This window comes from Triticum aestivum, chromosome 6A (assembly GCF_018294505.1).
Source record: "Triticum aestivum cultivar Chinese Spring chromosome 6A, IWGSC CS RefSeq v2.1, whole genome shotgun sequence".
Classification (NCBI taxonomy): Eukaryota; Viridiplantae; Streptophyta; class Magnoliopsida; order Poales; family Poaceae; genus Triticum; species Triticum aestivum.
Genome location: NC_057809.1, coordinates 616996649 through 617019072, shown reverse-complemented (window position 1 = coordinate 617019072; position 22424 = coordinate 616996649). Strand labels below are relative to the sequence as shown.

Below are 22424 nucleotides of genomic sequence, written 5' to 3'. Positions count from 1 at the left end.
GTTTTCGGTTGCTCGTCCAAAATCCTTTCCCTTTCTTACTTTCATGGATCTCACATCGGGAGTACTCTTCGAACCAACTTAGTTAATGGCGCACACATCATCCATAGCAAAGGTGCAGTGTGCCCAATTTGCCTGGCTGCTAGATAGCTATGCAGTACTACGTCACATGGAGCAGTTAAGTTGAGCCAGTAGTAGTGCAAATGTTAAGGAGCGCGTGCGTGTGTGGACAGCAGCGACGGCGTAGTGGGTGTTGGATCTGCTCCATTGCTCGCGAATATACGCCCACAGCCATGAGTTGCTGGCCTGGGTGCCACCTCCATCGCCCACCAGTGATTCACATGGCCGTCTTTCTTCTTCTTCTTCTTTGCTGCAAATCAACGGGCGCACCTTTTTCCGATCTCCTAGCTTGCTACCTACTGCTGCATGGATAAATCATAAATGGATTGCTGAATTCGATGATGTGGATGAGCTTCCCCTCCCTCTATCCGATCTAAGGTCTTGGCACGCTTAATCTCACCCCCTTGATACTTGATCTGAGCAATTGTGGGGAGAATGCTTCCATTGCCATGTAACACGGGATTTGGCATCGCGGCGGGCAGTAGTGTTTGAAGAAGGAGACGGATGCTTTCGATAGAACGAGCGAGCATGCTAAGTCCTTCCAAAATGTGCAGTTCCACACATGTCCAGTTTCTTAATCGTAGTAGGGTGTGGAGGCGCTGATACATTTCGGGAGCCGACCGCAGATCATCCAGCATCTCCAGCTCAACGATACTCAGAGCGAAGACGTTCTCCAGCGCTATGAGATGGGCGTTCGTACGGATGACTAAGACTTGTGCCATGGTACCTGTGAGGATTGGTACCGCTGCGACAGACACAGAGACAGAGTACTAATCTATCCTTGCCGCGGTGGTAACCTGCTCACTTGGCTTGGCCTTCCTTGCCGCGGTGGCCTGATCTGCCTTGACCTTCTTCTATGCGGCGGCCTAATCTATCCTGGCCTTGATCTGCAGTGGGCTCCTTTCTCGCAGCATTCGCCTGCTTCTAGTCGGCCAACCTTGTTGCGTGAGCCTCTTTCATCTTCACCTTCCGCACAACATCAGCCTGGTCCGACTTGGACTTCCTCTCGACACTGGCATGCTACAACTTGCCTTCCTCAAGGCCGCAACCTCCGCCTCCTTGGACTTCTTCTCAGTGAGAGCCTCATTCGCCGACTTCTTCACAGCCGCAGCCTTCGCCGCCTTGGCGATCTCCTTCATCCCTGCTCTCCTTATCTTTCTTGTAGTGTTCAATACCCTTTGCAGTGCTTGGACACGAACTGAATTGAGTAGATACTAGTAGTCCCTAATAGGAATGTCATTCTCTGTAACTGTCAACCCTGCTCTCCTTCCTTTGTTAACTAAATTGAGTAGGTTGTGAGCTAAATAAAATGAACCGTTGCCCAACATTTATACAAAACTTTTTTACTTCATCATAACTATATGTGACACATAAATATATATGACCCTTATTGCTATATTTAGTGATATATTTTGTTATAATTGTATTTTTTGTATGTATACTAGCGAAATTGACAAGGACATCCCACTCATACACATTAAGTTAAATAAATTTGAATATGTTCATTATGTGCTAAGCCAAAGCAATCCATTTTGCATTTTAATTAATTTGTGGTTTAATTTGGGTTGTTTATGAGAACTATTATAGAGGTTTTTACCATTAATTAAGAATACGAAAAATATCACATAACTCCAGAAGTTAATGTATACACCTTAATTTACTATGTTGTGTTTGTATGTGTCATTTCCACAATATTCATAGCTAGTTATCTTAACTTGTCGGCTACCATTGATTGCATATATATAAGGCTTAGGCATAACTAAATACACGATTCTAGAGTGTATGGTGATGCCAATAAATAGTTTATCATTGAATACCTCCTCCCTTCGCTTTCACCCTTGATGGGTGCTTGTTTCTTTGTCAAATATGCATGTATTTATCTTAGGAATAAGTAGTTAGGCATCGAAATATATGAGCTTTGTACTTGGTATGAAATCATATTGTTTATGGCATGTCGAGTTCAATGTTTTTAATGTTGTTGTGTTCAATAGTTTTTCGAAAAACTTAACGATCTGATGTAAGTGTATTGGTCTCCACACCATGAGAAATCTAGTTCGTGCAAGAACATTCTAGTTTGCATTTCTACATACACACAACAAGAGATTAGTGAGATCGCAAAGTGCACAAGGAAAATCAGAAGCATGATGAGAACATTGGATTTAAAGTTGATTCACGAGTACAAACTTTTCAGAGCCTAAACATTTATGACATTCACAATCCATTTTTATTGCGGGCTTCATATCAGTGTGGCCTTCTAACTAGACCCACAAGGGCATATTTTGAAAAGCTTTTCTCACGCTCTTTTGTTGCCCGATGGCAATGTGTTAGTTGCAAACCATTTTGTAACAAGTTACCACGTGATAACCTTGGTGCCAATACAGTGGCAAATTCATAAATCACCAGGTGGTAAGACATAAGAAACTAATATATCATGTTTACACTATGGACCCAACTTAGAGACATGACACTAGTAACATAATTGATATCTCTCAAGCCTGGTCGAGAGCAATTCATTTTTTTAACAAAGTCTAAACTCATTCGATGATCCCAAAACCAACTCAGTCCAAAACGACTTGTGTAGTTATTCACGAGCTATTTCGGGAATTACTTCGGACATAAACCATGGATGTACAACATCGCTACAATGTTGCCTAGACTAACCCGGGAGCAAGGTAGGGGGGTGGGATTTCTCCCGTTTCATCGTCCCCACCTCTAACTTTTAACTTGCTTATCAATCATCAGATTGCCATCATGCATCCGCTGCTTATCCAAACGCGTTCCGCTTCTTTTTTTCTTGGATCATACCACATCATCCACTCATTCAAGAGGGGCAGGCCGTATGTGTGGTGTGCTCAACTTGAGTCTTGGATCCATACATACATAGTTACACACAGAAATCTCTTCAATCTCCACTTCTGCACATATGTGTGGGAGTTATTTGACATGAATTTGATATTATTTAGAGCAATATGCATATGCACAAATATGTGTGGTAAAAGTAAAAGTTGAAATTTAGGTATCTAGTTCTTAGGTCTGTTGTGAAAGCACAATCTTTTTGGCTACCTAAATATTTTCTCTCCTTGCCTAAAAATGGATTCAGATAACGAATGTTTAGTTTGGCTGTTGGGGATGCTCTAAGCTTATTTTGTGGCCACCAAAGCCACTGCCTTTGCCCACATTATTTTTTGATAAAGAACATTTCATTCGGTTGATATATTGAGGTGATACAACCGCATTGAAAGCATATCCGGCCTCTACATAGCACGATACACACAGTCAACAAGTCCAATAATCCTAAAAATAAATATCGTCTTACAGCAAAAAATAAATTAGTCCAGCCTAGGGTAGGGCAAATTCTAACCGGAGATTACACCGTCATCCATGTTGGGAGAAAATCCTGCTGGCCGTATGCTCCAGCCGTGTAGACGCCAGCATAAAAAGTTCTCTGTCCTCCGGCCTCTGCAAGATAGACCAAGTACGGAGCCATCACGTCCACGCATAAATAACCTGCACAGGAGATGAAATACATTTATTGTTAAAAACAACATCATTTCTAGTAAGTCACAATGCCCAACCCAACATAAGGCAGCCACCCTCACAACTAGATGTGTAGAAAATTGTTTATCAATACTTCACAACCAATTGCCGAACATGTTATGTGCACTATGTGGGAGATATAGATTTGAAGCTACTTGAACTATGGCCCAGGCTGCACGAGCAAATTTACACACACAAAAAGTAAGTGTTTAAGGAATCGTCATGTTGCCCACAAATACTATACCGATCATGTACAGATTCTCTAAATTAAGTGAGGTGACATAGCAGTCATTGACATCTGGGTCCTCTAACAACCTAGGCCACATGTCAAGTAACTGAAAGTCACATGACTTGAGTCATAGGATCTACGCCCATACTGATCACACTCATACTCACATGCTTGGTCTTTTGTTTTGCGAGGGACATCGCTGGTCATCTTCTTCATCATCTTCTCCCCATACACATACATGCATAAGTCTCTTTTTTTTTTTAAAAGAAGGATAGCCCTCGGCCTCTGAATCAAGCGATGCACACAACTGAGAGGTTGTATCCATGCCGAAACTATGGGCCCAACGATGAGATAGTACTAGCAACTTGATACCTCACTAACCCACTCGAAACTAAATCGGTACCACTGAAACTCACTTGATACAACACGGACTTGTGTATTCATGGCATATATTGAGAATTATTTCCGAATAGAAAATTGTGAATGTACAATCTAGCAACTATGGTAACTAAATTAACCTCATACTTCCCTAGTGAGTGACGATGCCAATGCAAATGCTCAATGGTTCGCCTCTATCAAACAATTGGGTCAAACGAAATAGAGATAGCCTAAGAGCATCTACAGCCGGGCGCCCCAAACCCGCTTCATACGTCTAGGCGGGCTGCCCGGTCACTGAACGGTCACGATTTTCGACCCAGACGGCCCCCTCAAACGGGCCTTAAACGCCCAGGCTGACCGGCACCCCTTATATACAGCTCGGGCACGCCCCCCACGTCGAACTGACGGCGGAGTCCCAGCCGGAAATGCCCGAAAACCCGGTGATCAGAAGCTCGTCTCCTCCGTCGGACCGGTGGCGCCGCGTGGCACAGCTCCTGCGGGCCACATAGTGCCTAGCCTGACTATTTTAAGTTGACCGGAGGCACCAAAACCTTACCATCCATCCACATTTTCGTCCGCCTGTCCGCCGCGGCCGCCACTTTTCACTCCACACGTCCGCCTAGTAGCCATGCCCCCACGCCGCCGGGTGAGGAGCGAGCCATTTCTGACGCCGGAGCGCCGGCTCGAGCTCCTTGAACAGATCTGGGCTAGGCGAAGAAGCCCGAATCACCGCGTGTCTAGCTCCGGATGCAGTGGATTCGGAGCAGGAGGAGGAAGTGGAGGTGGAGGAGGAGGAGGAGGATGAGTAAGAGGAGGAGGAGGAGAAGGAGGATGGGAAGGATGCTGGCGACGCGGATCTGCAGGCCATCTTTGATTCCCTCCGGTCGGCGTCGGCTGCGGAGGCCAGACGCCGTCACCGGTAGGAGATGGAGGTGCATGAGGCCGCCGAGGAGGCGGAGATGCTCGCCTACATGGATGAGGTCGAACAGAAGGAGGATAAGCCGGAGTCCTCCTACCCGCCCGTCCAGCCGGCGACCGGCACCATCGTCATGGACATCTCCGACAAAAAAGAGTAGCTAGGGTAGCATATAGTATGTAGTACGTAAGATTTTGCATGCTTTGTATGAATCTAGGAGTTAAAATATGAGAGATGTGGATGCAGAGTGACTAATTTAAAGCATGACTAGTCACTGTCTGTGGACACGCCCGATGGTGTCCGTGGATGTTTGAGGAGCTAGACTTGCAACGTCGGGCTGTCGATGCTCTACGTCTAGTGATTTAGTACTCGCTCTGTAAACTTATTAGTAGATTAGCATAGAACTACTGAGTCCAGCCGAACCCAACTCTAACATGCTGGCTCCGCCAATGTCTCCGGTCTCAAACTACTGCGAATTCTGGCTTTGTCCTAAGTAAAATTCGCCGAACAAAACATCTATTCCGGCTGCCACCGCCTCCCTACCCTTACTTTTCTGTCTCTCGTCAATCATCGCCTTATCCAAAACCCTTTCACTTTCTTACTTTCTCGGATCTCACATCGTGAGTGCGCTCGATCTCTTCAAACCGTCCTGGTTAAAGGCGTGCACATCATCCGTAGACCATAGCAAACGGCAGGGCATGTGGTGCGGTGTACTCAATTGGCCTCCATCCACACGCAGAAATTTCTCCATCTCCACTGCCTGGCCGCTAGCTATCTACTCCCTCTGTAAACTAATATAAGAGCGTTTAGATCATTATTTTAGTATTCTAAACGCTTTTATATTAGTTTACGGAGGAAGTAGCTAACAAGTACCACGTCACATGGAGCAGTTAAGCTAAGCTAGTAGTGCATTTGTTACGGAGCGCGTGCGTGTGTGGACAGCAACGACAGCACAGTGGGTGTTGGATCTCCTCCACTGCTCGCGAATCTACGCCCACAGCCCACGGCCATGAGTTGCTGACCTTGGCACCACCTCCATGGCTCACAAGTGATTGACATGGTCGTACTTCTTCTTCCCTGCAAATCAACCGGCGCCCAATTTTTCTCATGGCAGGTCCTCTGCTTTTACCAGCATGAACGACTCTGTTTTGCTCTGTTCCGAACAGTTTCGGTCTCTGCTCTGCTTGGCAGGAACGCTTCCAGGGCGCGCCCAGCAGCGTGTGGCAACAGCCAGACGGCAAGAACAAGGACGCGGTGGAGTACTACGCCAAGAGCAGCTCCTACGACCTCGCAGTGCCCGTCCGGGACGCCGGTGACCGCGCCAACCAGGTACGGTTGCAGGGACGGTGCTGCAAATCGAGGGGGTTACACCGGTGGCAATGGATAGCCTTGGCGCTGGTACACCGGGCAAGGCATCCATTATGAAGAGAAGGAGACAAGGGGGAGGAGAAGGAGATGCTGACGTTGATGATGTTATGAGTGAGGCGGCCAAAATCAATGAGAACTTTGTTTGGGAAATGTCGCGGGGTTGGCGATCCCACAACGAGTGTGCTCCGGGAGCTCATCAGAAAATATGTGCCGTCGGTGGTTTGTATCGTGGAAACACAAGTATATAAGGACAAAGAATGGAAGGCCTGACAATGTTGTTAGGTTTCGATGGTGGACTTGCAGTAGTGGTGGACTAGCAGTTTTCTGGGGGGACAATGTAAATTTGCGAGTCAAAAACTTTTCCAAATATAATATTAGGGTGTGGCTAGGTCTCAGTCGGCTGAGATTTAACCAAGTCTCAGTCAAGTGGCATAACATGCAAGAAAGAAGGAAAAAAAACTAAAAAGAATATTTTACATGAATCTCTGTGTAAGATCTCACGGATATAGTATCGACTGAGACTTATCAAAGTCTCAGTCGACTGAGCCTTAGAAAAAATGATCATATTAACACGGTTACCTCAGTTGTAGGGTAAGATGAATGGAGACTAACCTGCGTCTATCGTGAGGCCAATCGGAGCTTGAGGCAACAAACCTGGGATACGATTATTAGACTCCGTAGTGAGTCCACCCTGCCATGGATGTGTATAGCAGATTATAACGAGGTGTTGCTGAGAGAAGAACAAATGGGTCCGAATAAACGAGATGTGTCCCATGGGACAGGGTTTAGGGAGGCAATTTATCTATGCAGCTTTGAGGATATTTGTTATGTTGGGGTTGATTGGACCTTCGAAATTAGGGTAGGTGGTGGTTAGTTATGTCGAGTGAGGCTAGATAAGGGCTTTGGTGACAGTAGGGTGGAGTGCTCTATTTCCGTTGCATCATTAAGGCACTTGGTTGCAATAGTTGTACATGCAAACACATAGTGCTCTATATCAAGTAACTGCTCCGGTACTTTGCGGACACAATCACGCATGGATGTGTATATGGCCATCGCAATGGCGAGAACCTAGCTAGCCGGCTACAGCTTCTCCAACCACGTTGGCATTGTGGACTCCAGGAAGAGCATCTATAGCATGTTGTTCTTCCTCAGGAGCGGGCCCATCAACAGGGAATCAGTGAGGCAAAAGGTTGTCGTCACTTCTTCGTGCGAGGTGGAGTACATTGTGGCAGTTATAGTGGCATGTCAGGCGACATGACTGGCTCGCCTCCTCGGCGAGATGCTGAAGCAAGACACCGCCCATGCGCTCATATTCGTGACAACAAATCGACGATTTCCCTTTTCAAGAATAATTTTCTTCAAGGTCGCAACAAGCACATTGATCTCCACTATCACTTCATAGGTGACTGCATCAATAAGGGCACTGTGGTCATCGAGTTCATCAGGACTGGTGAGCAGAAGGTGGAATTCCTGACAAAGGCTCTGGGTCACATCCGATTCCATCAGCTGCGGACAATGTCGGGATCATCAACATCCGACCTGTTCGATAGGGTTGAGGGGGGAGAATGTGGGTTTCAACCCTGTCTTCCCGGTATTATCGATATGGTGTTCATGGGTTTTATCTCTGTTGTAATTGATTCCCCGATAATGATGAGTGTGTAATTCCCCATAGGCGTGGGAGATGTAGGTGAGTGGTAAGATTCATTTGTGCCTATTCTATATGTCACCATTTGCATTCGTAGTAGTATGATCTGTCTAGTAAGTTGTTATACTATGGTGAACTCTGTGTGTGTTGTTCAATTTAAGGACCCAGGCAACATGATCTCAATACCTACACAGGTAACATATATTATTTAGGAGGTCTGTGACCTCTATCGTGACAGGTGGACATATCTATAAGGACCAAAGACAATACGAGATAACGGTGATCCATCAAACATAATGCTTCGTTCCGGTCCAAGGACCTTAATTGTGGAAACGACCACTCAGTGGCAACGGTGAAGCAGGACCATAGAATGAAAATAATCCCACGAGGACGAGTTTCATAACCTTAGGGTGATCCGCCTACAAAACACAAATATCAAATACTATGAATACAATACAAGGTAATTGGTATTACCGTCGCACTGGCACACTTGATAAATTCTTACCATGAACTAAATTCTCTCCGCGCCTAATCTCTTCATTGCAGGAAACACAACTTTCATTCTCATTTATGTTATTTACTTTTAATAGTTCTTATAGCTGCTACTTTAAAAACCATTACTCTTGTTCCCCTGGTTTATCTGTTTACTAGAGCAGTAACAATATTTGTAGAAGCTCAAATAGTTACTTCCCATAAGAACTGTAACACCATGTGTCTGATAGTAACACTACTATAAATACTCTCCTCGCTCTTCGTTGGGACGATTACTCATTGGTATACTTCTGCGAAAGTGCTACACTACTCTGTTTGGCTTGCGGGCATCACATACCAATGGGGATTCCAGACTCTGTGAGAACGCCTTAATCCTCTGTATTTCCGTCAGTCACTCTAGCCATAGTTCCTTATTTAGTTTTTATATTATTTATTTCCAAGTTCACTTTGTCACTCAATTATTATTTATATCCGCTCTCACTTTGTTTTAGGTTTACAATTATCTGCGGGCATAAAAATACATAATTCACTACAAGAGAAAAAAGTTTGATTCCTGCGCTCCCTATGGGGATACTCTTACTTCGAAAAGGCTACAACTAAGCTTTGTGCACTTGCAGGCCATCTTGTGTTGAGGTGGCGGAGCTGGCTTAGGATTACCTCAACCTCATCTCGTTCTGACGTGCGGAGCTCTCGTCATTTAGTTGGATGTCCCTGACATCGTACTTAACAACTAACCAACTGGGATTGTGGTCATTGCTCCACTGTTCTGTACTTATTTGCTTGTGAGTCGAGACATCATTTGTTAGAGCTTGCTGAGATATGACAAACTTTAATTTAATGAAAATCAACTTATCTAAGATCAAATATTAGGTAGCATATCTATCAGATTCCTGATGATGTCAACCTAAGGGGGACTATTGTCTGCTTTCTGTTCTACCATTTCAACTCATTAGACTTCCAATATACAAACCATATTCATCAATATGGATGGTCTAACTATTTTTCAGGTCTTGAGCTAGCTAAAATCAATCGCCATCAACATTAATTTATACCAAACTTTTTTACTTCATCATAACTATTCGTGACATATAAATATATGTTGGTCCTTATTGATACATTTAGCGAAATACTTTTTATAATTTTAATTTTAGCTATGTATTACTAGAAGAATTAACAATGAAGCCACTCATACATTAAGTTACAAAAATTTTATATATATGTAATACTCGTGTTAGAAATATATACTCTTTTTTTTGCTAAATGGAAACAATGTATTTTGCAATTTACATCACTTTTTTGTCTAACTTGGATTGTCTATCAAAAAAATACAGTGGTTTTCACCTTAAAATCGAGACTACCAATAATACCACATAAGTCCACAAAATATTTTATATACATTAATATATTATATTGTGTTTTGTATGCATCCTTTCCATAATATTCGTAGTTATCTATGGACCTTGTTCGGTTGCTATTGATTGTATATATCAGGATTAGGCATAACAAAATGCACGATTCTAGAGTGTACTAGATGTCAATAAGTAGTTTATCCTTTAATACCTCCTCCCTCTCCTCTCTTCCAATGTTTGTGCTTATTTCTTGGTCAATCTACATGTATTGATATTGGGAATCGGTAGTTAAGCATCGAAATATATGTGCTTTGTACTCGGTATGGAAATCATATTATCCATAGCATGCATAATTATGTCCAATGGTTATAAAGTTTATCATCAATAATTGTATGAAAAACATAACAAGTTGATGCTAGCGTATTAGTCTCCGCACCACCACACAATCTATTTTGTGCAAGAACATTCTAGTTTGCATGCAAAGTCTAGGAGATGGCTAGCGGTTGCAAACAAAGGAAGTTGCTAGGTGCACACAACAAGAGATAAGAGAGAACACAAAGTGCACAAAGAAAATACAAGCATGCTGACCACATTGGACTAAAAGTTGATTCACAAATAAAAAATGTTATCCTAAATATTTAAAAGATTTGCAATTGGTTTTTATTGTCAATTTCATGTCTGCTTGGTTTTCAAACTAGATCCAACATGGGCATGTTTTGACAAGCTTTTCTTATGCTCCCGATGATATGTTTCAAACATATCTATAACTTTTGTTATGTTCATGCTATACATATACCATATAAACATACTTTGGGCACCTTTTTATATTATGTTTAGTGGACTAACATATTAATTCAGTTTCAAGTGTCAGTTGTTGTTTTCTAGTGTTTTTATACAACAGAAAAAATGTATTTCTAGTGATAGAAAAAATTATGAGGATGCTTTTTTGTACCAGAGGGCCCCATGGGCCAGAAGGCCACCTGGAAGGGACTCCCCAAGCCTCCACACAGCCTCCTCCCACAGCCCAGGACTTGTCGATGAGCCCCTACAGCATTGGAGGTAGGGAGCTCCCCTAATGACATCCTTTTGCCGCAAACTTGTCACCGAAGTTTCTGAATTGATCTGTTTTGAATTTTTCGGATTTATGGATCTCCGAAATAAAAAAACGGTGACAACACTCATATTTTAGCATCTGGAACACTACTTCCCAAGGATAGATCCTTTCTCCAAGGGGACTCTCGCCCTCTGGCGGGCATGATGGACACCAAAACTAGAGGGGCAAGCTTATCCCACCTAGGTAGAAGGCCAAGGAAGAAGAAGAGATATCTATTCTAATCTCTATCGGCGGCACGGTAAAGACGTCGGGAACCGTTATCACCACCACTGTCTACATCGACAACCACCATCTCCATCGTCGTCACCTCCCGCTCAACAGTGGTATACTTATCTACAAAAGTATGTGATCCCCTTGTTAAACATGGTGTTTTATGTGAAGAATTTGTATCCAAAGATTTATTGCACTTTCATTATGTATGGGTACATTTCTTTTGTCTTGTGGCTTTGGTGATCTATTATGATTGATTTGAGTTGTATGTTATGATATGGTGTTGTATGCTATATCACACTTTAGGTTTAGTAATATCTTGTGGTGAATATGCGTAGGGTGACAGGAGTGACAGATATTACAGTGCCAGAGTGTAGAAGTCAAAGCATATGGGGTAAAGAGAACCCATGGCTATTAATACCATGGTTGTATTTTACCTTAAATCCAAAGTATTTGTGCATGCTTGGTAATGTTTTCAATCAAAAGAACATATTAGCTAATGCATTTTGCTGCATGTTAGCACAAACATCTCCCACATATAAAACTACAATGCATGATTATCGGTCTTGTATTGTAGCCAATTAGTTAGGGACAATTCCGCAGCACCTACAACCACTACTTCATAGCTGCTTCCTTTTACTTTATTGCAACTTTATATTACAACTAACTTTTATCTAGTAATACTCAATAATCTTGCTCTTCACCACTTTATACCTACAAACTATCTTTAGTCTGAGAGTCTATGTAAAGAAAACATTAGTGTACATAGGGGTGTATTGGTGGGCAGGTAGAGCATGAGAGAAATATATTCCCACCTTTCGCTCCCTTGTGATATCGACACTTCATACTTCCTCCTCCGTATTGAAAAATGGTACAACAATTCCTTGCATTTGGGGATTATCAGGTTTTTTGATGGCAACACTGTTGGGGAATATGCCGCTAGGGTGAACATTCTCGGGTGCATTTATTTGCTTTACAAATAAATAGATTTATGGTTTTTCATATGTTTTCTACCTTTCACTATATGTAGGAAACGTAAATAAAGTTGTTCTACTTACTAAGAAAAGAGTTGAGGAACCTCCTAAAATCCTCGCCACTGAAGAAGCTAATACCTGGATTATCTTCCATCCATTTGTGCGTGTGCTAATATCCAACCTGGCTTAGTATGGGAAAATACATAGGGAAAGCATGATTTTGTTTCCGAAACACCGTTCTTCTCAGAAAGGGAAACACTTGAAGGGTATGCTAAAAGAATTGAATGGCTTGGTTGGTGATTTGTGTGAAATCTATATATCAAATAGCTTGTTGCTCTAGGAAAGGTTGTAAACACTTTCTATTCCAGTGTGAGTATTATGTCAATGATACACTAGCTTCTTATGTTAAGTATGAGTATAATTTTTATGAGATAGAGAAAGTTGAACATTTTTCTTCACTTTAAGGCCACATATGAAATTGCTTCTGTGGTTGATAAAGTTGAAACAAATGATGTTGCTTGTGCTATTAAATCTTTGAAATATAAGATCCTTGGACATTGTTTAATTTTTTAGATACTATTCATGAATTATTGAACAAAGTGAGAGAGTCGCCGGTGCCGGAGAAGAGGCTTATGTTTGGTAGGAACAACAAGTGAGGTTATGGAACAGGAAACTGCTAAAAAGAAATGCTCATTAGATGAGAAAGAAGACGAGGAGAGTGATGAACAAAATGGGGAGAGTGGATTAGCTACCCGTGTCAATCTTCTAATAAGACTAACTCTTTACCTCAATCTATTGTTGGTTATCCTGTATGCTTAGATAAAAAGTCCCTTGTTGATGACTTTGATACTTACTATAATGAAGGCCATTATGACCATATAGAAGAATTATATGGACAGGAATTTACTATTGTTATATATGCCAAAAATACAATAGCTAATCTTGCATCCACAATTGATGGTCTTATCTTGTTTCTTATATTGGTGGTTTGCGATTCGTTTGTGCTCATGATGATGCTAATAAAAATTATAGTTTTAACTTTGTCGCTACTGCTTGTAATTATTATGAGACATGACACTTATTTCCTCCCTCTCTATGTTCCAAATACACTAAAATTGCAAGAAACCGCTTATATCATGCATTGGTAATTACTTTGTGTTAATGAATTGTTCTTTCATGACATGGAAATGCCTCGGAAGAGGGGTACACTTTGATATTACATGCTCTATGTTACCATGTGCTCTGTAATTAGAGCCAAATATTTGTTAAATAAATTTGGCTTTGATATACTTTGGTATCTTGGTGAAATGATTACATGAGAAAAGCCTAGTAATATGTCTTTAAATAAAGCATCGCTTGTGAGTCGATCTAGCTATTTGTTGCGAGCTAGGACTATTCATAGTGGAGTTTGTTCTATTGTGTAGACGAGATGGCGTGATTCAGTGTCTTATGATGATCCCTACTTCCAGGAGGAATATCACTGCGATGAAGATGAGGACATTGCCATGATCATGTTGAGTGACATGGAGAAGAACAAGCAGCTGAAACAACCGTTCCGTTGTCGTCCATGAGGTGACTCGTAGGAGGAGGCTAGATAGCCCTAATAGACTAATGCACATTAGGGTTTATGAACAATTTTGTGCTGAATTTCAGGTTATGGATTGAAGAAATATGTAACAAAGTACTAGTACCATTTGTGTGGGATTTATTTGTCATCAATTTCATATTATTCAGAACATTGCATATGCAAAAAATACATATGGTGAAAATAGAACCTGGAATTTAGGTACCCAATTTTTATATACGATGTAAAAGCGTGATTGTTTTTGGTTACCATAGCCAAAATATTGGTCTACCCTTGAAGATGATCTAAGCTTGTTCCACGACCACCAAAGGCACCATCATTGACGGCAAGTACCATACCGATTGTGACTAAATTACTCTAACTCAAGTCAGTTGACTTAGCCGTCACTAACATGTGGGCCCTTTCACAAGCTGGCCACACGTCAGTGACCGAAAGTCATCACATTACTTAAGTCAGATCATGCGAAATTACAACTTTGTCCAAAGTCAAATTTGTCAAAAAAAAAACATCGATTCCCGCTGCCACCGCCACCGCCTCCTACCCGGCTACTTTTCGGTTGCTCGTCGATCAACGGCTTATCCGAAACCCTTTCCCTTTCTTACTTTACTGGATCTCACATCGGGGGTACTGTTCCAACCAGCTTAGTAATGGCGCACACATCATCATCCACAGCAAAGCTGCGGTCCGGTGTGCCCGATTTGCCTCCATCCACGCGCAGAAATTCTTGGACCTCCACTGCCTGGCCGCTAGCTAGCTAGCCAGGCAGTACCATGTCACATGGAGCAGTTAAGCTAAGCCAGTAGTAGTGCATTTGTTACGGAGCGCGTGCGTGTGTGGACAGCAGCGACAGCACAGTGGGTGTTGGATCTCCTCCACTGCCCGCGAATCTACGCCCACAGCCCACAGCCATGAGTTGCTGGCCTCCATCGCCCACAAGCGATTGACATGGTCGTACTTCTTCTTCTTCTTCTTCTTCCCTGCAAATCAACCGGCACCCAATTTTTCCCATCGCCTAGCTAGCCACCTACCTCTGGGTGTGTGTGTCTGCATGGATAAATCATAAATGGATTGCTGGATTCGATGCTGTGGATGAGCTTCCCCTCCCTCTATCCGATCCGTCAGGCCACCGCTCCCCTAGCTTCCTCCTATCCACCGTCTCCTCCTACCTCACCTCAGCTAGCTAGCTCCACTAGAAACTAGTAGTGTCAATTGCTATTTCAGCTGGGCGACTCTCCCAATCTCGATCCATTCCATCTGATCCTTGCCCGGTCGATCGATCGCGGGACGAAGAACAGCACGCAGATCATTCTGCACGTTGATGCGTGCAAACTGTCTGATTGCTGAAGATAAAGATGAAGAGCAGCAGTAATCTCGAGGCCTTCCTCCAGGCCGCCACGCCCCTGCTCCCATGGCGCTCCAGCACCATGGTACGTGATCGATCCATCTATCCTTAGTTCCTTACAAACCGGCCATGGCAGGTCCTCTGCTTTTACCAGCAAAACGGCTCTGTTTTGCTCTGTTCTGAGCGGTTTCACTCTTGTCTCTGCTCGGCAGGAACGGTTCCAGGGCGCGCCCAGCAGCGTGTGGCTACAGCCGGACGGCAAGAGCAAGGACGCGGTGGAGTACTTCGCCCTGTCCGACCTGTGGGAGCACTACGCCGAGAGCAGCGCCTACGGCCTCGCCGTGCCCGTCCGGGACGCCGGTGACCGCGCCGTGGTCACCACCCAGCACTTCGTCCCCTACCTCTCCGCCGTCCAGCTCTACACCGCCACAAAGCCCACCACTCACACCCTCGGCGCCACCTCCAGGTAATCAATTGACCCGTCGGTGACCGGAACAGCCACCGGTGCATTTCGATCGATCCATCAATAGTTCTTGCTTGGGGAAACAACCATTGATTTATTTCTTGGTGACCAGGAGCACGGGGAGCGAGACAGATTCGTGGAGCGACGACAGCGTGGGCGACAGGTTCGCCGGCTCAGGGTCCTCCTCCTGGGACGCCGCGTCAGACGAAGACGATTCTTCCTCCACCTACGACGGCAACGGCTCCACCGGCGTCTCAGCGAAGCAGAGCGGCTACCTGAATTTCCAGTACAGGGAGTGGGACTCGCCCTATGAGAGGGTGCCGCTGGCTCACAAGGTTCATTCATGGCCATCTTTGCTCTTCGGTTTGCCGGAGTTGGTCGGTGATTCTGATTCTTGATCCATGCTGAGCAGGTGGCGGAGCTGGCTCAGGATTACCCATGCCTCTTGTCGCTTAGCAGCGCGGAGCTCTCCCCGTCCAGCTGGATGTCCGTGGCATGGTACTTAATTAACTAACCCACTTGGATTTCTGACATCACTCCGCTGTTCTTTACTTATTTATTGGTCGGTCAAGACATTATTTGTTAGGATTATCTTGCTGATGTATGATGAACTTTAATTAATCAGCATTGACTTTTCCATGATCATTAGGTACCCAATCTATCACATCCCTGCTCATGTCAACCTGAAGGGTACCTCTGCCTGCTTTCTCACCTATCATTCCATCTCATCAGTCTTCCAAGGTAAATATTTACCACCTGCCACATACATTGGTTGTGATGAACAACAAATTTACCATGTTAGTGTAATAGGAAGAAAGTAATTTGCAGTCATTGCTGATGATAACAAGGGCCGGTGTTTCTTCATCTGCAGACAACATACATAGCGGGCCGGAACACGGTGAGGGTGAGATCGCGGCGCTCTCGCCGTTTGGGTTGGCAACCTACAGGATGCAAGGGGACCTGTGGAAGAGACCAGGGTCATCAGACTATAGGAGGTTGTCTGAGCTCCACTGGGCGGCGGCCTCCTGGTTGAAGCAAGTTGGTGCTCACCACCCCGACTTCACCTTCTTCACATCTTCTCACCGTCGATAACACGGCACCCGGTCGATTCCTCATGTGTTTCGATGGCATTGCATCGGGCAATGTGAAGATATGACACCAAAAACTTCATGTAGGATTTGATAGAACAACACGCATTGGATTTTTCTTCTTTCTGAACTTGCAAGAAGATTCAGTAACTTGTTGCATCGACCTTCTGGATTGGATTAAGTGTCAGACAACATGCTCTGTTTTTTCCTCATCGACGGGCATGTTATAGCTGCAAAACAACATTTTCATATAATTGCAGCTCGTGAAATGTGACCTCAATGCCTATAGTTTAACAATCCACCTGGTATTACCTGCTGGGCTTTGACTGTATTCATTGTCTTAACAACACTCAGCAACCTGTACATATATAGCATGTAAGTATAGTTTTTATTCAGTCTGCCTGCTGTTTGGATCACAAAGATTGAGGAGCAATGCATCATCTTTGACGATATAGTCATGCATTGTATTGGATTCAGAGTTATTTTCCGTTGGATTTCGCATATGCAAAGGTCATGACAAGATATCCATACCTCTGTACCGATACAGGAAGCACCGCCTAGGTGGGAAGTGGGATACTTCCGGATTTTGATTTGTCATCCCATTAAGATCTCAAGCACCACTTAGTAGGCTTTCCCCTTCTCTTAGGAGGCGATGGCCAGCCGCCATACGCGATGATGCCATCCGATTGCCCTGGATTCTGGAAGACGACACCGCACGATGTTGCCGACCCTGCCAGGGAACTGAGCCAATTGGTTCTTTAGTGGGTTCTGTAAGAAAAATGATGCTCTTTGGGAAGACTTACCAAAAGACCATTAGGCCCTCCATTATGTATCCTCTTGGGAAGACATACCAAGAGACCACTAGTGGCATAGCAGAGCATGTGACACCATTCTACAGGTGTGGCCAGCCGGCAAGACCAAAATAAGTACTCCCTCCATTCCATAGTTCTTGTCGTGGTTTTAGTTCAAATTAATTATGGAATTTGAACTAAACCACGACAATAATTACGGAACGGAGGGAGTGGTTTCTTTGCAAACCAGTATAGAGGAATTTATACTCAAAATAATTGTTCAAAAGATCAATTCATAACAGAAAATAACATAGCTCCTTCTATTAGGCCAGATGAATTGCATATATCATCACAAAGCAGTTTGCAAGCAAATACACTGACAATTGTTTACATTGTTACAAGCACAATAACACTTACACAGAAATGTCTCAGCACAACAGAACACATAAACATATTATTAGAGTTTCTCAACAAAAACACAATTCTGATGGTAGTATATCTCATCGAAATCTCTATCTGATAATACGGAAAAAACCACAGTTGGAAAATATGGTACTGATACAGATAATGGTCCCTCTTTCACTGCCTATATTCGGTCCCTCTTCAATTTAATGGTGTTGGAGGGTGTACCGATGGTTCCACTTTTCGACTATGGTAGTTTATTGTGGCCAGAGAAAATACTACTATTATGGGCCACAACTGAATTAGGACATTGGCCACGATAAATAATGCTGACACTCCAAATGTCCACAATTTCCCTTTTCTGCTGCAGAGGGGTGCTACCATGGCAATATTATTGCTTGCCAATTCCCAATTTTGATAGACCAATATGAGAGAACTCAAGATACATAACCCCATGGCAGTCTTATGAGCAAGTGGGGCTAGTATGGTATAGGTAGCAAGTGCAAATGCAGCTACCAAGCTTGTGACTGAAACCGACATGAGATAGTACGCAATGCGTAAGTGCTCTATCCGGCTCCGAGGATGTCGTACGGGTGATCCAGAAGACATGAGAGAATGCGTCAAAACCATACCTTCCAGCGAGTGTTGGTGTGCCTCCATTAGTGTGATCATCAGCTCTGTAACCTCCAGGCATGGCGAAAGCTGCACCAAATGTCACGGTTGCAATAAGGACCGACCCAATACATAGACTTTGTGTCGCGTCCTTCAATTTCTCCATTTCATCTATTTCACCCTGATTTTTTTGGACAATATTGTTTTTCTCAAGGTAATCCTGGTGACGGATACCCTTTTTGGCACCAGCATATTGAAGTAAGGAGAGTATTCTTGCTTCACTGTGCTGCAAAATCAACATAAGTAGAAGTTAGACCGCACAAATCTCAGTTGTTTATGCTCACCTAAAAGCTTCTGCTTAAAACTAAAATGACAGTGTACATTACCAGTGATTACCATGTAAGCATGCAGCCCTTTAGGAATATTTTGATACGCTATATCTAGTGGAGTCTCCCCTTTCTTATTTGTCAAATTCAATTGTACTTGTCTATTCCTGAACAGACAACAAAATATTTTAACACTGCCAGCCTGGACAGCTAGGTGTACTGCAGTGTTCCCATTCTTGTCTTGCATATTAAAAATCCATGATAATGTTCCGTTCTTGCAAGCATAACTAACTGTCGATATTTTCTTATTATCAACTGCAACATGAAGAAATGTCATTTTCCTAGTATCACGTAAACCAGCACAATTGGGCGTATTTTCAATAAATTCACTGACTACACTTGTTGCACCGACAGATGCAGCCATGTGTATGGGGAATGATCCATTGTGGTCTGGCTGATACAATGCCTCTGCATTGGTTTTCAGTACTTGTGAAAGTATTTTCTGATTCCCTAGAACAGCTGTGGCGGCAAAGTGGAGCGGTGTACGTCCGTTATTATCCCGTTGCGATGCAAGGACGTTGTTCCATTCCAACATCTTTTTAGGATCTGTGAGCGGTTAAACCAATCAATATAAATAGAGAGCAAAAAGGCAAAAAAGATATGAAAAGAATGTTAAACTAGATGTTAGGTTTTCCCAAAGATTGAAGCCGCAGTCTTTCGACAGATCATCTCCAGCAGCAACACAACTCATCATGTATGCACAACTTTGACCATGAACGGAAACACTAGACACAATTTCATTTATCCGCACTGAATTTGCTCGACGAGAACGCACGCAAGGGAGCACATATCGTGCATCTTTTTAATCTTTACTAGAACAATGACCGTACGTTGCAACGGGATATAAATATTCTACTATGTTAGCTTGTGATTTTACCTTTCAATAATAATGTGATTCTGTAAATAAATGTTCATAAAATTCTGACCGTGAATTACCATATATTTTGATTAGAAGTTTGGTAAGTAACTTAAAAGTGAAATTGGATCAGAAGGTAAGTAAATTAAGGTGATTGATTATCATATACATGAAAGGTTGGACGAAGGGCTGGTGGGAAGAAAGGTGAAATGAGAAACTTACATTCTTTTTTAAGTAGTAGAGAGTAGAAATTTCTCTTCTTGTTTTTTGGTGGTGTACAAGCTCTATGCGTATTCACATATATACCCTATTAAGTGACTGCCTAGACTTTGAATCGTTTACTTACTCGACACAGTCTCGGATATGAAACTCCGAAACTAACATACTGATTAAAACTCTGTTTGGATTATTCCAACACACAAATCTATATGTTTTTAGAACTTAGAACTCGTCGTATAGCCTTCAAACAATACACTAATGGTCCTGAATCGAAAATGTAAAACACTAATGAGGCAAATGTATTTTATACTATATATATCTTGCAAAAATGTATAGAAAAATGGTAGGCAAAACGAGATATAAAAGTTGAAGAGGAAGGCGTGCATTTACCTTCGCCTCGGAGAACAGTAGCGTGCAGTACATTTTGTCCATTTGGTCCAGAGTATGAGAGCACCCCGCCGCTCAACTCATAGAGTGTTTCCGCGATGAAACTCTTCCCCTCCAAGATGGCCAGGTACAATGGCGATGTGCCATCTTTCGGGAAACTGGCCAACTGCGGGTCCTTCTTCATGAGCAACTCGACCATATCATCGTGCCCAGAGAGGACAGACTTGATAGCCTCATGCAAGGCTGTCCATTTGATCTTGTTTTCTGTTCTCAGCAGTGCCTTCACTCCGTTAGCATTGGCATCATCGCCTCTTCTAGCAAGATCAATGAGAAGAGACACCATGGCGAAGTTCCCCTCCCGCGCAGCACAATGCAGCGGCGTATCTCCGTCATTGTTCTGCGCACAGAGGAGGTTCTGCGCCTTCCTGTGGACGAGGCCAGCTTTCTTCAGGAATTCCTCAGAATCACCATTGGTGGCGACCACATGGAGAACAGTGTCGCCTCCGACGGTGATCCCGTCCAGGAGCGACTCTCTGAGAAATGCTTCCTCGTCGTCACCGGAAGGCCGCCTTGTCGCCGAGCCTCCGACGGCGGAAGATGCTTGGTGGTCTTGTCCGTCGAGGAATGATGTTAGATCCTGGAAACTGCCTGAGCAGACCAGCGCTAGCAGCCGGGCATCCATCTCCCGTGGAGAGTTGGTTTGGACCACAATGGTGCCCGACGCCATTGATGAATGATCACCGGCTCTGTCGAGTTGGGACATGGGAATGAGAGAGAGGATCAATTTGGGGCAACGTACTGGCAGGTAGTGCAAACTGGAGTGGAGCAGAGTGCGGCCAAGGCTGAGGAGGTGTGCCTGTGAGATGTACTTTGGTTGGGAGTGGGACAAGAAAGATAGAACGCACGGGAGCCAAGAGAATCTCCGGCGGACACGCTATCCCCTTTCCTTCCGGCCACCGTGTGAGCATCTCTGGCGGACACGCTGTCCCTTTCCCTCCCACCACCCTGAGAGCATCTCCGGCGGACACGCTGGCTGGCAGAAGAGCTTCTGCTTTGCTTGGAAAGAAGCAGCTCGGAGCCTCGGACACGAAGCAGAGCATCTGCTTTGCTTTGCACGGCCTCCGTCGATCCCAGCTTATGTCACTCCGGCAGGCCATCAGACAGAGCGCCGACAGAGAAAAGGTGCTCCAGGATACGGGCAGAGCCGGCCAGATCACGGCCAAGGCGGCCGACGCCGTCCCCCGTCAAGCTCGATCTACCGCCACCCTTCCACGGCCAGAGGTGGGGTGGGGATTCGGATAGATGGCAGAGAGGCACGCTGATGCCGGCGTGGTTGGCCGTGTCGCCAGGTGCACGCACGGACGACGGGACGAGAGATCCATGGCGGTTGAAGACGGCAAGGCAGAGAGGGAGAGAGATGCTGGGGAATGGATTTGGTGCGAAATTTTGTTTTCTTGCCGATTCCATCCAGTTTTGCAGCAAATTTGTATTAAGCCTTTTGGGACTTTACTATCGGTATTTAACTACCAACACGTACATCTGGTTGAACATTATAGGGGTCAATTTGCTAATGAAAAAAGAAAATCCACTGAAGTGCAATAGTTTCTTTACACCCTAAGCTATCATAAAGCAAATGTAACATAGGTAATTGACAGACTAAAACAGTGAGATCGTTTAGTAGCACAAATGGTTTGACTGTCCAGTTGTGATAGTACATTCCTTTCTTTCATTTACTCTAAAATTTCATATAGGTAGTCCCAAGTATGAAACCGACCATGGAGAAGCCACTCATACTTATAAGTGTTGGAGGTACCTTATACAACAGCGTCAAAAAGTCAGCTTTAGTTTCCCTTCCGGTGGCATTTTCTGGAGCTCTAATGGGTAAACATGATTTTTTTTCCACACAAATGACAACATAATGAGCGAATAGGGGCTTACAAGACGATCCTTATATAATTTTATGC

General features: G+C 43.9%; 2 protein-coding genes across 2 annotated transcripts; one reads left to right on the top strand and one right to left on the bottom strand.

Annotated features, from left to right (window-relative positions):
• Positions 1 to 14706: 14706 nt before the first annotated feature.
• On the top strand, positions 14707 to 17138 carry LOC123129140 (uncharacterized). Its single transcript, XM_044549322.1, has 6 exons — positions 14707 to 15341; positions 15469 to 15722; positions 15832 to 16054; positions 16132 to 16217; positions 16369 to 16460; positions 16591 to 17138. Exons 1-6 carry the CDS (start codon positions 15267 to 15269, stop codon positions 16809 to 16811), a joined length of 951 nt encoding a protein of 316 aa, XP_044405257.1. The 5' UTR covers positions 14707 to 15266; the 3' UTR covers positions 16812 to 17138.
• A 242-nt stretch (positions 17139 to 17380) lies between these two features.
• LOC123129139 (ankyrin-1) lies at positions 17381 to 21886 on the bottom strand. The gene is made up of 3 exons (XM_044549321.1): positions 20464 to 21886; positions 19009 to 19544; positions 17381 to 18898 (listed from the first exon to the last, which is right to left on the bottom strand). Exons 1-3 carry the CDS (start codon positions 21221 to 21223, stop codon positions 18464 to 18466), a joined length of 1731 nt encoding a protein of 576 aa, XP_044405256.1. The 5' UTR covers positions 21224 to 21886; the 3' UTR covers positions 17381 to 18463.
• Between the last annotated feature and the right edge of the window lie 538 nt (positions 21887 to 22424).